A 15439-nucleotide genomic window follows, 5' to 3' on the forward strand; every position below is an offset into this window, starting at 1 on the left:
GAAGTGGCAGTAGCAGTTTGCATTCAGCATCTAACAAAGATTTAACTAAAGTTCCCATACCAAATGTGAATGTTCATTTAATTAAATGTCCATGTACTATGGACACAAGGACATGCTAAAGGGGATAATTGATATAGGTCAGAGAACCTTTTATGGTTAAGATATTCCTCCCTTGCTCTACAGAAAATAAAACTTGTGTATGGGTTTTCTTTTATGAAACTGCTTTAGAAGTTGGTGCTGCTTGGCTAAGTTCACAGTCCAAGCAGACTTTCTAGTATAGTAGCTATCAGGGTTTGCACTGCCTGATAAAAATAAACAAAAATCTGATGTTTATATTTTCAGTTATCATTAGTTAACTTTGTGTCAACATAAATCATGTTCTTTTTGCTAAACTTAAGTTTTGCAAGCAATTAAAATAAGTTAACTGGGCTTTTTTGTTTCCTACGTGTAGTAATTATAAGGCTACCTATTTTATTACACGCCTTTAATTAAAATTATGTATGAATACGTTGACGTTGTTTGTTTGTTAAATAATAACCAATTAGAGAATTATTTTTGTGTAAGAAACGCTTAGACTTTTCTTTTGGCAGTACGGATACGTCATCACGTCGAGTCAGACTGTGGAAGGACCTCTGAAAGTCCGCATGGTTTATGGTAGCTAGTTAACTCATACAACGTTGTCATTGAAGTCCTGGAGACAGACTACAAACAGGAGTATAATTCACATTTGTAATAATAATACTACCCAAACTTTTAATCATTGCGATTATGAGCTCTCAAATTACTTGTGTTGGATGGGTCAAGAGAGGGGTTTCAAAGGAAATACCAGATAAAGTAAGTAGCTAGCTACTTGTCTAGATAGCTAGGTTAGCTAAATCGAATTTATTGTGGGACTTGGACCTGTTTTGTCATTACCGGTTACGATGATCATCATTTTGTTTCTCAGGTGGAACTGAGCAAAGAGGAGCTCCAGCGTATTATAGCCGAGGCGAAGGAGGAATTAAGGTAAATTCGCACTTTTGCTGACTTATCTATATAGCTAGCGAGCTAGCCATCTTCAAGCTGTCAAAGCCAAAACGCAGCGCTTCAAAATTACTTCATGCAGGAAGACAAAATGTTACCAGGAATCTAACAAACAAATACGAGCTTCTCCCAGTAATGGTAATGGATAAATGTGAATTTCAAATTAGATTGTGAAATGCACATTGATCCTTTCTTCCCCAAATTTCTCACAATTCCTTAAGCACGATATTGTACACCAGAACAGAAGCACAAAAAGCCCTGCCAAGGATCCTGTCAATGTTGTATGCATTCAAAATTGTTCTTAAAACGTGTACCTGATCATTTATTTGCATGAGATTGTACTATACAGCAATGTGTCATAAATGCAAGCATAAGGTTTGTAACCCTGACATGCGCATTAGAGACAACATTCATCAGGAAACGTCTAGTTTAGTCAAGATGCCCATCGCACACAATAAGTTCATTTTGAAATTTGTCGAGCGATGGTGTCCCTCCGTAATATCACAGTGCTGCAATAAACATAAGCACATGATATTTGCTAGCCGTCTGCTTTTAGAAGCATCTGTATTTTCTGTGCACTTTGTGGGTGTACAGTTAGCCTATCTGTGGTTATGTACAATTTGTTAGCCATACTCTAGCCCTACATCAATAATCACTTTCTGCTCACAGAACTGCTATTGACTGGTGCTTGATAAATGTTTACTAGTCCAACACCAACCATTATTTCATTACCATGTCGGAGTGTACTGTGCTTTATTCATCCAGCACCCAAATCATGTGATAATCAGCAATTCTAGAGTCAAAACTGACCTGATGTCAATTAAGGTTGGCTGACTAATTCTATGTAATTGTTTACATACTAGATTTGTCCATCTTATTACACGTTTCTGAACTGCTTAAAACGACACTAAATTGAAAGCCTTGAATACTGGGGATTTTTTTGTGAAAAGCTGGTAAAAGCTGTCTGCTTTTTCACTTACTGAAGTTTAAATGACTCCAAAAAAGAACTAAAGACACAGTGGAAGCACTACAGGCATGGAGGAACATGCCACAGAACATCTGGATCACATATTCTGGTGTCACTGGCATTCACATTAGGTTGGTCATGTGAATATAATGGTAAAGTTACTCATGTCATTACGCTCACATTACCAACCTAAAATGACTCAAATCCAATTTTTTGCCTTAATGTCTCACATCTGATTTTTTTTTTCAAAACTGTGGAGACACAAATCTGATCAGGAGGATAGATGCAGGTCACTTGCAGTAATAAATGCAAATTGTCAAGATACGCATATGCAATCAGCAAGAATCAGAATTGAACAATGTGACTTGTAATGTGAACATAGCCTTTAAGTGCAACATCTTGAATAAAAATCTTTACTGAGGATAATCCAAACACTTTGTGATTTAATGTAGCATTTGTTTTGAAATTTAAAATGACAGTTTACATTATGTACTTCAGGCCTCCTCTTACTGATTGTCAAGAACATTTGGAATTCCAGCACTTGGCCACTGATTTTTTGTTTTTGAATTATTTTTTTTGTCTGCTGATAACTGATTTGCTAAAATGATGGTTTCCCAATGACTGTAGCATCAAGATGGTGAAACCAAATATCATATTGTACATATTCTCATTCTTGCTAGCTATTAAGATGACCTCTGTGCTGCTTTTAGGAAACTTGAGCTTAAATCATGATGCTAATTATGTTTGTATTGTCCACCCAAAGTAATGAGGATGATGAGGGTATATTAAATGAGCATGAGGATACAGAATCTCCATCATCTTCAGAAATTAAGGGTGATGGTGAAGTAAATCAAGATGATGATGAACTTGCTGAGTATGACCTGGACAAATATGATGAGCAAGACACAGGCAAGATATTTCCTCTTTTTTAATGCAGCTGTAAATGTGTAAAATATTTTAATGAATATAAGTTTTTACTTTTAGTTGCTGTGGAAATTTGGGAATAATTTATTCTGCAATGTATGCTATATCGGGCAGTATACACTGTTCACTTTTTTGCTTAGGGACAGCTAACCTTGGGGACAGTTTGGCAGGCCTGTCTGTATTTGGCAGTAATGATGAAGATCCTTATATTACCATTAAAGACACAGTAAGCCAGACACATCATACAGCAATATCAAGCACACCTGTTAACAGCATTTGATTATAGTAACCTGCCAGGCTGACCTAGCAGGTTTACATTCATGCACTTGGAGATATGGTGAGGAGAGAAAATGCATATGAAACTTGTAGTGAAATGGTCATCTGTAACTGTACTTGAGTATATTATGCAGTATTTTTTTACTAAATTTATTTAGGACATTTATTTAAGACAGCCCAAGATTACATTACTTTCATTTTGCAGCCATTTTTATTTTTGATCATTAAAAGTATTTAAATATGGTTATTGTTAAAGCCAGTACTGTATGTAGAGTAAATATAAAATGTAGGTTAGACTAACTTGCATTGCCTTTTGGTAGAGGTTTAATTATGCACTCTGCTCACAATTTGGTTCGATTCATGAGACTGGATTTAAAAAAAAAAAGCGACTTAAGGATGCAAAAATGCACATTTTTGTTGTAGAAAGTTTTATGCAAATAATAATCTTTAGTCCCCCTCAAATAAAGAAATTAGGATCAGAAGTTTACAATTGTAAACATGATGTACTGTAAACCATATGTAGTTTCACCATGTATTAAATATTTACATTTACGGCATTTAGCTGATGCTTCTATCCAAGCGACTTACAATTATGACTGAGTACAACTTAAGCAATTAAGGGTTAAGTGTCTTGCTCAGGGGCCCAACGTGGCAACCTAGCAGTGGTGGGGCTTGAACCAGCAACCTTCCGATTACAAGTCAAGTACCTTAATTTTTTTTCCCACTGCAATTAAAAGAACAAAGTACATTGGTTTATAACATGCTACTGTATCAAAATGTGCTATTCATCCATTGCCATGATGTACACTGTCACATTTCTTTATCATGATGCATCTTTACCCTCCTACTTTAAGGTGGGCACAGACTACAATGTCTTTGTTTCCACAGTGGTAATACTTTATCGTTTAAGGCATTAATTCTGCAGAGCAGTTTTGTAAAAATGATTATTGGCCAAGATTATCTTAGAAGCCCATCCCAACCCAGCTCAAACCTTAAAAAGGAAATGGATTCATTTAGCCCTGTGTTGGGTAACCAGTGCACTTTTTACTTCATTTTAGGACCAGTATGAGAGAGAGGATTTCCAGATTAAGGCCACTGATAACCTCATTCTAGCTGGCAAGGCTGACAAGGATTGCTGCAACCTAGAGATTTATGGTCAGTGATTGTACAGTTCATGTTTAATGAAAAGCAGGGTAATCATCTTCCAGTACATGTTTTCTGACAGCAGTTGTCTCTGTATACTTAGTGTATGACACTGAGGAAAACTCTATGTATGTCCACCATGACGTCCTCCTGCCTGCTTATCCGCTGAGTGTAGAGTGGCTGAACTTTGATCCCAACCCTGATGAAGGAGCAGGTAAATGCTGTCAACCTTTTTTTTAGGCAGTAAATTGTTTCCACCTGGTTAATTTTAAAGCAATGGAACGTTTTGGATAATCTACATGTAACATGAGTTAGAGCTAGAGTCCAGTTTCTTGGACATGGATTAAGCTTCATTTTGGACTGAATTGCAGTGTCACAGGTCACCATTTATAATTGGATCTTAAACAGTCCCTGTATATTACCAGGCTAATTCAGTATGATCTAATTTCCAATATAGGGAGAGATAAAATGCCATATTACTGTCAGTCAAATATGAGTATCAAATTATGTAAGAGAGGCTGATGGTTCAAGAAGTATACCAACATTCATACCAGAGGACATAAACATAAAGTTTGTGCTCTTTTCTGGAGCATATGTTGGCTTTGATTGCATAACCCAATTTACGCTACATTACATAATTTAATTCATTTGGTCAGTCCCACCTGGGTTTTATCTGTATGCCTAATCAAGATTTCGGATAAATAAAAAAATAAGGATGGTGACAAGCAATATTGTGCAATTTTAAGATTTTAACTTGGTATTTACTAAATAAAAACACTAGTATAAGAATTCAGTAAAAGTATGTGATGACACTTTTTCCAACATTTGAGCAACAATTAAGGTGAGTAACAATGACATAGATGGCAGAGGAAATATCTGAAAAATGAATTGCATTTCATTGAGGATTGTCCTATTGGCCTCTACCAAAAAAACGTACATTACTTTTATAAAAACTGCCATCTCGTATCTTCTCCCATAGCACCAATCAGCAGTAAATCAAATATGCTAGCTGCCTGTCTCATGTTGCCCACCATGTACATCAATAACATAACAAATGGCCACTTTCGATATTATGATTCTTGTTATCTTTGCTATTAGCTGGTGCTTGGCTCTTTGTGTAACACGTACTTAATTTCCTGGTAGATTATTATATGAAGTGTTTTAATTTTCTGTATTTTTATTTAGGCTCCATTCAACCTTAAGCACTTTGGTGGCCAAGTCCATTCTTGAAGTCTTAAGCTTTTTCATCTAATATCTAATAGAGGTGTTCAGATTGAATAAACAAGACCATACATGTTTTGCCTCTTTCTACCTGTGTTCTTTTTCACAGGGAATTATGCAGCAATAGGAAACATGACTCCTGTTATTGATGTATGGGACTTGGATGTAGTGGACTGTCTAGAGCCTGTTTTTTCACTTGGCAGCAAGAAAACCAAGAAGAAAAAGCGCAAGGTATCATCTTGCTTCATATTTGTGCTGCACATTTGCACATGGTTAAATTTATTGCAGCCTGGCAGTTTTTTTTAAACTTTGTCTTTTGAAAAAAATCTGATGATAAGGATACACAAAGAATACACACAGATAGTATGTGAATCTTTACACTTAAAATGCTTATGCATTCTTCATCCAAGTCATAAAAATTGTAGGTAGCTCTCAATAAATTAGCTATTAAAATGATAAAATTAATTGGGGCACCATCTTTTATCAAAGTAAAAATTGGTCATCTATTAAAATGAATCAATAAGTTTAACTGCTATCAGTTCAGGCTTCCAGATTCATGCATTTTAATTTTCTCAAAAAGCTGGGGTGGGGTGTTCCTTATCAAGGCATTCTAAGGAGGCTCACCATGAACAAAAGTTAAAATAAAACGGTACACTTGCATAGTTTCATCCTTCATGGACTTTGTTGAATCTGTTTTGCGTAACACAATAAATGAAACGTAACGTGGATGGAAATGAGTATATGAACATCTATGAGTTTTATTTCTTTTCTATTTCAACTTGAAAGCTACAGACTGCTAATCCATTAATATAATTCCATCTAACTGGCTCATGATTTATAGTTATAGTTCAGCAATCCACTAGCAGATATGGAAATGGAGAAAATGTTAACATTTCAGAAAATTCTAAATTGTTCACAAACTTTAGTGTTGTGTAGTTAGATTTGTCTCAGGTGTATCAATGTATGTCTCTCAAATCTGAAACAAAATATTGAGAAAATAATTGACAAAATAATATAAATGAAACAAAAATCCTTTTCATATGGAAAAAGTCAAGGGCAAGCTTTTTTCCATTGATCAGTTATTGCTTTTATCAGTTTTTACTTTCACATAGACAATGTTTTCACTTACACATCTTATTTTGGTTTGTAGTAACAACTCAGTTGCAGTAAAATAACTCCATCTATGTAGCAGATATATATTGCTGCAGTATAACTTTAATGCACTTTTGTTTTCATTTCTTCTATCCATTAGTTTACTTTAAAACTAAATTAGGTCTTTTAGGACATTTCATAACGGTTGTGTTCAGGGGCAAAAAGTTATAAAAGGTACATGTACTATTAGGACAGCTAATGTGTATGATTTTTTTTCTTCACTTTCTAACAAAGCTCTAACCTGATTGTTGATGTTGATTTCCCTTAAAATAGTTGGAAAGACCTCATTTATTATATATGTATTATATTATATTTATTATTATAGATTAATTTCATTTACTTAATGCTGAAATAAGTATTGCTCTTGAGGTAGTTTTATTTCATTTAATTGATTGTCTTTTTCTGTTTATACTTAAGAAATTATGTTCAGTTTTGTTTTTTTCACTCAAATCTAATCTTAAATGGGCAAACCTATCATCTGATTATGATACTTCCAAGCTCCATGATAAACTCTATTTAGTTGGTCACATAGAATCACTGTTTCCCTGAAGCTTGTTCACATTGTCCATGTTCTGTGACAGGCTGCTGAGCCTATAGAGGGTCACACTGATGCTGTATTGGATCTGTCATGGAATAAGCTGGTCAGGTGAGTCATAATGGTCACTTCAGGTTATTTTTAAGACTAATTTTTAGGCCTTTTTCAAACATAAGCTCCATGTGATGTTCCTATTATTGAATTTGTTTCCTGTTAGGAATGTTTTGGGCAGCGCTTCAGCAGATGAGACTGTAATTCTTTGGGATTTGGAGCATGTCAAGCCAGCAACAACTCTAAGACTGCACACAGATAAGGTTTGTGTGTACAGACAAACCTCTCATTATTAGCATATAGGTTATTACATACAAGTGAGAAATCCATGATGCAATTAGGGCTGTGACAATTTTCTTTTTCTTTTTTTTTCTGGTGAAAGTTGCAGCAGGGCATATTGTGTGATATGAAATATAACTCAAAGTTTAGTTATGTTTAGTTATCATTATTGACTTCTATTCTATGTTCAAGGGCTTCTGGAGAATTCCACCTTTAACTGAATACCATGGCACCCATTACTTATCTGTTGTGTGCATAAAATAATTATGCAGGTTTTAAGGCTTTTAGATGTCTGTGTGCTGTGGCACCCAATGAAGGTCAATTTGGACCAAACTATTCAGACCTAACAAGAACATGATTCTGTGAAAGGGTTTCAAATTAGGAGATGATCACCTACATGGTTTGAGTTAAAGCAATGTAGGTTGTAGGTCATGTATGGCAATGCTGTGATGATTGATCAACAGAGGTGACTACTATGTAGAGTGAACATTTCAAACTTTTTTTGGATAATTATTTACCTATAGACAAAGTAGACTATTGCAGTACTAATTGGCATGATTGGATCAAATTCATAGGACTAGTTCGAAGAATATTTTTGAACAATTAATAGATGTAAAAAAACCTATGTATTTTTGGAAAGGACATGTAAAAGTTGCAAGAAGTACTGCAAAGAATCATATGAATCTATGTTTGTTAAGTGAAAATATTAAGTTGTAGTACATGGTTTACATTAATAGTGCCACCTAGTGGCCAAATTCACAGTCTCCTTACTTAAGCCTCATATTCTGTCAAATGTCTGGTGGACACTGATTGACTAATGGAGGTCATAATTTTCAAAATATTATTTAATATTTAATTGACCTTGTATAGTATAGGTCACTTATGCAGAGATTCAGCTTGATCTGGCTTTATAGTGCCCCTTATTGACACATTTGACAAACTTAGAATCAGACCACCTTGGAATCATGTACTTAAAAAGGATTACAATAGGATGAAGCACTCGAGTTATAGCCATTTATGCAAAATATTTGCTTATCTGGAAGGGTTAATTTGCATATGGCGGCTTTGTTTTGAAATGTTGAGACTTTGGAATATTTTGACACCAGGTTTATGGCAATAGGCTGAAAACCTAGGAATATTTTTGCAAAAATGTTTCTTATATTATGCAAATTAGTAATAACAACTAAGTAATTGACCCTCTAATTGACAACTCCCTGGCTGTAACCATTTCTCTCAGCAACAGTGACAGAATTGAGAGACAGTACTGCACTAATGGGAATTTCTTGTGCCTTTCTTTTTTTAGCTATAAAGCATAAGCTGATCACAACTGAGTGGTGGTCAATTTTGTTTGTTCTCCTTCACTTACATTTGAAAGCTACTTGAATTTGTAATGAGGATATATACCTAATTTTATTTATTTTTTTGGTCTATTTTTGTAGGTTTGTTTCCCAACGATTTAAAACTGAATCTGAGTTTTAAGATTTTTTGTATTAATACCTACTTTAATTGGAACTGACAAAAAAAAAATTTGTCCTTCTGTAACTTAAGTTTTAAGATTTTAGTTTTATATTTAAGATTTTAGAATTAAGATTGTTTTATTTGGAGTTTATTTGTGAAAATAGTGTGCTCTCTTATTTAACTTAAGCTTTTGACTGGTCAGAATTGAGACTTAAAAAAAAAAAATCATTAGCTATTTTATTTATATGGAATTGACCAAAGAATTGTTTATCCATTTTTGATGTGGTGTTCTGTAAAACGAGAAGCTTTGAGTGGTCAGAATTAAGATTTTAAAAATTATATATGCCTATTTTACTTGTGAAATACAGTTGTATAATGCTCAGCAGTACATTTGTCATGTTCGACTTCTGAAAGAAAAAAAATGTAAACCAAAATTAGCCTTATGTCTTCACATCTCACTTAAGAGTAAAAAGGAACCTTTCAGATCAACAGAAATAGTAATTTGATTTATATTGTGATGTATATTGATATCGACTGATATCAATGAATGATATCATAAAATTATCTCATGGTTCATAAAATGATATCAAATATTTTATGATGCATCATAAAAAAAAACATTGTGGTATAAGATATCGCCAAGCCCTACTTCAGGCCAATTAATACCCCTAAACTTCTGAGTCATTTCACACCTGCTGCGTCATGCTACCAAGTTTGGTGTTTCTGAGCCTTACATGTTTGAACCTTAAAAAGTTAAAACAGTTGCTCGTCACATTAGGGGATGGGACAGTCCATTTTTCTTTTGTGTGTCTCTCTTATTGTTTCTACGCTTGAGTACTTCTGATATCTTCAGATATCATTCAGTTGAAAATATACACACACTGTACAGACAAAATACAAAGGCATAATGTAAAGTGCTGAGCAATCACAACTCTATGTGGTGGTTCCCATACAGTTGACGCTAGTGGGTTAAATTTCAATTCAACAATGGCTACAAATCTAAGCAAAATGTTATACTGCCAATTTGTACACATTTTGGCTTTGAACCAGATGACAAGGGACAGCCAACCAATTTGGATGAGGCAATATGCTGCATTTGTAGGAAACATCATCTGCTTTGCACAGAAATATGTCTAAGATCACATCTTTCAATGAGCCATCCTAAATTAACCATGAGCTACAAGCACTTGCACATGAAGACAGAAAAATAAACTAGCATAATATGCTAAAGTGAATCAGCAGTCCATTGAGTAGTTGTACATCATGCACTTATTTTACTGACTCGCAGTCTATCCTACTTACTAATAATTGGTTAATGTCCGTGTTCCCTTTTTATGTTGCACTTCATTGTTACTGATTTATAGGCTAGCTTCCTTACTGACAGCGACTCACTGACGCTGTAACTTATTGACACTGATGTTGATGGTGACTTACTGTCTGACTATATGTTGCATTGGCACTAAACCACCAAACCATGGGGATATTTTGCCTATTCACCATGTTAAGCCATTCTCCATCCATGTATACATAATTTAAAATTTGTTATTGGTTCAGGTCCAGACCCTGAAGTTCCATCCATTTGAAGCACAGACGCTCATATCTGGCTCTTATGATAAGTATGCAAAACAGATATTTTCTAAAACTGGTTAGCACAGTATTACCTATTGAGAATGAGCTATGCCAAAACACAGACAAGTATTTGAATCTGTGAGAGAATTAAGCCCAACTCTGTTCATGATGTTCAGTGCTTAAAGTATGTCATTAGCTTAGCAGCTAATGAGTTACTGTCATAGCTAATGTAGTTATGTTATGAAACAAATACTGTGAAATATAACATTTGTCTTCAAAAATCTGTGAAATATGTAATTTGAGAAGATAAATTTGTGAAATTAACCGTTTTTCCCATGAAATTAGTAGAACCCTATCTTTTAGTTTTAATCAACATCCCTGTTACACTGTGCATTTTTTTTTTTTAAGGTCCGCTATACTGTATGACTGCCGCAGTCCAGAATCCAGCCACCGTATCTGGCGATTCAGTGGTCAGGTGGAGCGGGTGGTGTGGAATCACTTCTCCCCCTGCAACTTCCTTGTAAGGCTTTTTGGCAGATGTTTCCAAAAAATTGTGACTAGCCTCAGAGCTAAATTTTATTCTACACCTTTTAAGTTGTAAAATCCATAAATGTCTTGGTCTTTATTACATTTTTGCAGTCCTTGTAATGGTTCCATTTATAAGACCCCTTGGATTTTGAACCTGGTCCTGTTTGTTCAGTGTTTGGTTAAAAATATAATATGTGTTGACTAAGATCAAGCGACTAGAGAACTTAAGCATAGAGACTTTCCTAGACAGTATGCATGCTGAATTATTGTGCACAACCATAGGACACAAACGGGGCCTAGCACTGCTCAGACACTTTTTAAGTGCTCAGCCAACACCTGTAATTCCACCCAATGACTTTTTATTGTTAATGACAATGAACTTGACTAATAGAATTTTCATTTATCAGGATAAGGTGTTCAAGCTGACAAAAGGGTGTAATGCTAGGAGTGTGTTAGACCTTATGCAGGTCTATGGGATGAAAACTTTATAGGCATACTTATTGGGGTTTTTTTTGTTTGTTTGTTTTTTTTTCCTCCCCTGCCAAAAGTAGACATCACTTGAACTGTAGACAGCAATGGCTGAAGTGGAGCACGTTTGCAAAGAAAATTTGTGCAGTAAATGGCAGTATGGCAAAACTAGGCTTGACTAGTCTTTTTTTTTTTTTTTTTTTTTTTTTTTTTTTCCTCCCATCAAATGCAGTTGCATTTTGGTTTTTGAATAAGAGGGCACAAGGCACCATGCAACCCACAGCTGATGGCACTGTGCAGCGATTAGAAATTGGTGGGAGGCGATGTCAACTATTTAAAAAAAAAAAAAAGATTTTTTTAGACTCATTTGCTTGTCCGCATAAACCACTGAATGTAGTCCTGTGCATTTCAGGCAAGCACGGAGGATGGCTTCATCTACTGTTTGGATGCCCGGTCAGACAAGTTGGTTTTCACACTAAAGGCGCATGATGGAGAGGTGTCAGGTAGGATACTGTAAGAAGAAAGGAGATTAAATTTGTTAAAGCTTAAACATCAATGAATACTCACTAGAAATTTTGTAAATTAACCAATTTGTCATGGGTCGTTCTAAACACAGCCCTTTTGCAAGCAGCACACGACAAACTTCCTTTTCTTGGAACCATAAATATTTGTATTACTGTTTCTTCAAAGAGATATGCATGTTTCTTTATAGCAGAGGAATTGTCTACTACTTTCACTCAAGTAAACTACTTGGGCATGTTTTAAGATGACTTGAGATCACTTGGGCAGTGAATAGAGCAAAAAGTAGCTGAAGCCTGAAAAGGCTTAAACAAATTTACCATTTTTAAAGCAAACATTTAATGCCTTCATAAATAGTTTCAAGAAGATATTTTCATGTGGCATAAGACTTAATGTAGATGGATTATTATTTAATTATTGTCTGATTAGGTTATTTTCTCTACTTTTGGGTTTATGATTTTTTTTCAACTGTTTTGTCTCATGTTGAGCTGATCGCCTTTTCAGCATTATGTTCCTGTCTCCTACTGTAGGAATGGACCTAAGCAGCCAAGTGAGTGGCTGTTTGGTTACATCCTCTGCTGACAGACATGTCAAGATCTGGGACATTTTGGGCAACAAACCCCACCTAGTTCACTCCAGAGATATGAAAATGGTACTTCAGAATGGCTATTTATATCAGATCAACTTCACTGATATTAAGGAAAATTTTATATATATATATATATATATATATATATATATATATATATATATATATATATATATATATATACACAATTATTTATATATAAATAAAAATTGTGTGTATAGAGAATCCCTAGATAATTGTAGCTAATCACATGTCCCAGAAGTGGAGAGCTCCAACAGATCCTAGAAATAACAACGTCAGTCTCAATCCAGAAGCTCGTAATCCTAGGAAGAGCAAAAATACTGTGCCGCACCCTCAAACTCCCATGCCTCTGGTAGAAGACCTGAGTGAGAGGAAAAAATATGACCACCCACTGTATCCAATAGATACACACACACACACACACACACACACACTGCATACTTCATTCATGTAATTATCCAGTCAACCAATAATGATTTTATGCACAATGCTTAAAATCAGGCAAAATTTCAGTTAATATTCAGAATAGACAGGAAAAAAACTATGGCCTGAGTGATTTTTGACTTGAGCATGCCTGTTGGTGCCAGATGTGATGGTTTTGGTATTTCACAAACTGGTAATGTCCACTTTACAGTTTACACATAATGGTGCAAAAAACAAAACAGCAGAATTAGCAATTTTAAGGGAAGACATCCTGATGAGAGGATTTTGAAAATAAATGCAAGACTGGTTCAGGTTGACAGAAAATCTATGGTAATTCAAATAACCCTTCTTTTTTGATGATGATAAACTTCTTAGAATGTAGATTGTTAACTTATGGCAGATGGGCTGGTGCAGCAGAAAACCCCATTGAATGATCAAGAACAAGAATCTGAGGCTTCAGTCGGCACAGGCACAAAAACTACATTTACAGACTGAAAAGGTTTGGTATGAATATTGGTATCTGCTGCAACATGCAGATTCTACAGTCAGTATTTATTAGTAAACAGTTTAAATCCATGGACCCAATCTGCCTTGTCAACAGTTCAGGCTTGTTTCAGTGATGTAATGGAGGGAAACTGTTTGCAGGCATAAATTGGGCAGCTTTTACCGATCATTTGAATGCCACGGTCTTTTATTGTTGCTAATGATGTCTGATCAGTGGTTACTTCCCGCATGATTGTTCTATATCACAAGGAAAAAACCATCTCAAACTGGTTTCATGACAATGAGCGTGCTTCAGTGGCCTCTACTGCCACCAGAGTCCATTAGAAAACATTGGCAAATGAGCATTCCAGTATGAATATACAGCCGGCAAATTTTTCATGTATGTGTTTGTGTGAGTGAATTAGTTGAGTGAAATTAATTGTTGCTAATTGTTAGCCACATAAGCATTTTGGTCAGAATCATTTCAAACTCATTTTGTCACAAACCAGTGGTGGAGAGCATTGTGATGCTGTCAGAGTGATAATTTTTTAAACTAACCTTAACCCTATAGATAAGTAATATATATTTACAGAAGATGAATTCAATCTCTGTGCACTAGGGTGTGATGTTCTGTGCATCCTGCTGTCCTGACCTGCCATTCTTGTATGCATTTGGAGGACAAAAGGATGGATTACGTGCATGGGACATCAGTGAAGTAGCTGCTGGTATGACTCATTTTAGAGGATGTTTCTATAGATCATATGTGTCAGTTAATGTTGATCAGTAATGTTTTGTTTTGTTTTGTTTTATACCCAGTGATGGCAGTTTTTGGGCAACGTGAACGCTTGGTTGCTAACACAGTGCCTGGGGTGTCCACTAGAAGTGCAGCTGACATGGAAGTCTCTTAGACTGCAAGAAGTTGTTTTCATGTGTTGTGTGTTTGTTTGTTTCATATAGCCAGCCAGTTATTGGCATCAAGAAAATATTACAGATACTTCTTTAAACACTGTTGGGAATGACCATTTTGTGTATTTATGAAATGATAAAGTACTATTAAAGGAAGAACATTTGTATTCAAGAGAACATCGGTTATTAGGCTGTGCTAATAAAAGATTTTGCTTCACTTTTTTTTTTTTTTTCCCCAGCAGTTTTCCCCAAATCTCAAAAGATTTGCACATTTACATTTATTACTACATACTAGTAGAGCATAATATCATTTGTTAAATAGTTTTGCATTATTGGCTCTTGCCATACATATACTCCAGAAGACTGCAATGTGCAAATGAACTTTGACCAAAAAAAAGCTTGGATATACAGAATATATTCTGTGGGTGCATCAGTTAAAGCCTGCGGAAACTAATTTGATTGCAATAATGCAAATCAATCTTTAATTAATGCCACATCCAGTGTTCAGAAATGTTTTTAATGTATGGAGAGAAATAATTGCCATATAGTATTTTGTCTATATAATTAGCTTTATTTAATATGTTCATATCAATTCCAAATTTACATTTAGTATAATAGTTATTTAAAAGGGTGTCTATATTTTGATAACATCTTTTATAAATTTATCTACTTTGGGTTTTTACCTGTTGTAAATGTTATCTTCCATTACAAGATTCCTGGGGGAGACTGTTTAAAAAAAGAAAAATCTCTTATAGAAGTTGTAGTTTACATGGAGCACTGGTTTGTCACAACAACTGTTGATCTGTGGAAAGATAACTGACAAGTAACATTTTGTAAAGTACTAAGTGCTTCTGACAATATGACAATTTGAGGAATATTCAAGGTGTTGACTTTGTCTCTAAAT

The 15439-nt window shown here is 34.9% G+C and overlaps 1 protein-coding gene across 4 annotated transcripts; it reads left to right on the forward strand.

The window, feature by feature from the left end:
* Window positions 1-618: 618 nt before the first annotated feature.
* Window positions 619-14752, forward strand: pwp1 (PWP1 homolog, endonuclein). 4 transcript variants are annotated; one of them, XR_014123251.1, is made up of 15 exons: window positions 619-834; window positions 947-1005; window positions 2754-2899; window positions 3055-3140; window positions 4249-4345; window positions 4437-4547; window positions 5664-5785; window positions 7288-7352; window positions 7459-7555; window positions 10584-10645; window positions 11007-11118; window positions 12007-12097; window positions 12644-12778; window positions 14248-14354; window positions 14446-14487. XR_014123251.1 is itself a non-coding variant. In XM_027008747.3 (15 exons), the coding sequence occupies exons 1-15, from the start codon at window positions 769-771 to the stop codon at window positions 14535-14537; spliced, it is 1434 nt and encodes a 477-aa protein (XP_026864548.2). In that variant the 5' UTR covers window positions 619-768; the 3' UTR covers window positions 14538-14752. The 4 variants fall into 4 exon arrangements, 3 of the variants coding, with proteins under 3 accessions (XP_026864548.2, XP_081568832.1, XP_081568830.1); XM_027008747.3 differs by having other exon boundaries at window positions 12644-12765; window positions 14249-14354; window positions 14446-14752; XM_081712706.1 differs by lacking the exon at window positions 3055-3140 and having other exon boundaries at window positions 2816-2899; window positions 12644-12765; window positions 14249-14354; window positions 14446-14752.
* The last annotated feature ends 687 nt before the right edge of the window (window positions 14753-15439 follow it).

The sequence above is a fragment of the Electrophorus electricus genome, chromosome 4 (assembly GCF_041902795.1).
Source record: "Electrophorus electricus isolate QZ-2024a chromosome 4, ASM4190279v1, whole genome shotgun sequence".
NCBI classification, from domain to species: domain Eukaryota; kingdom Metazoa; phylum Chordata; class Actinopteri; order Gymnotiformes; family Gymnotidae; genus Electrophorus; species Electrophorus electricus.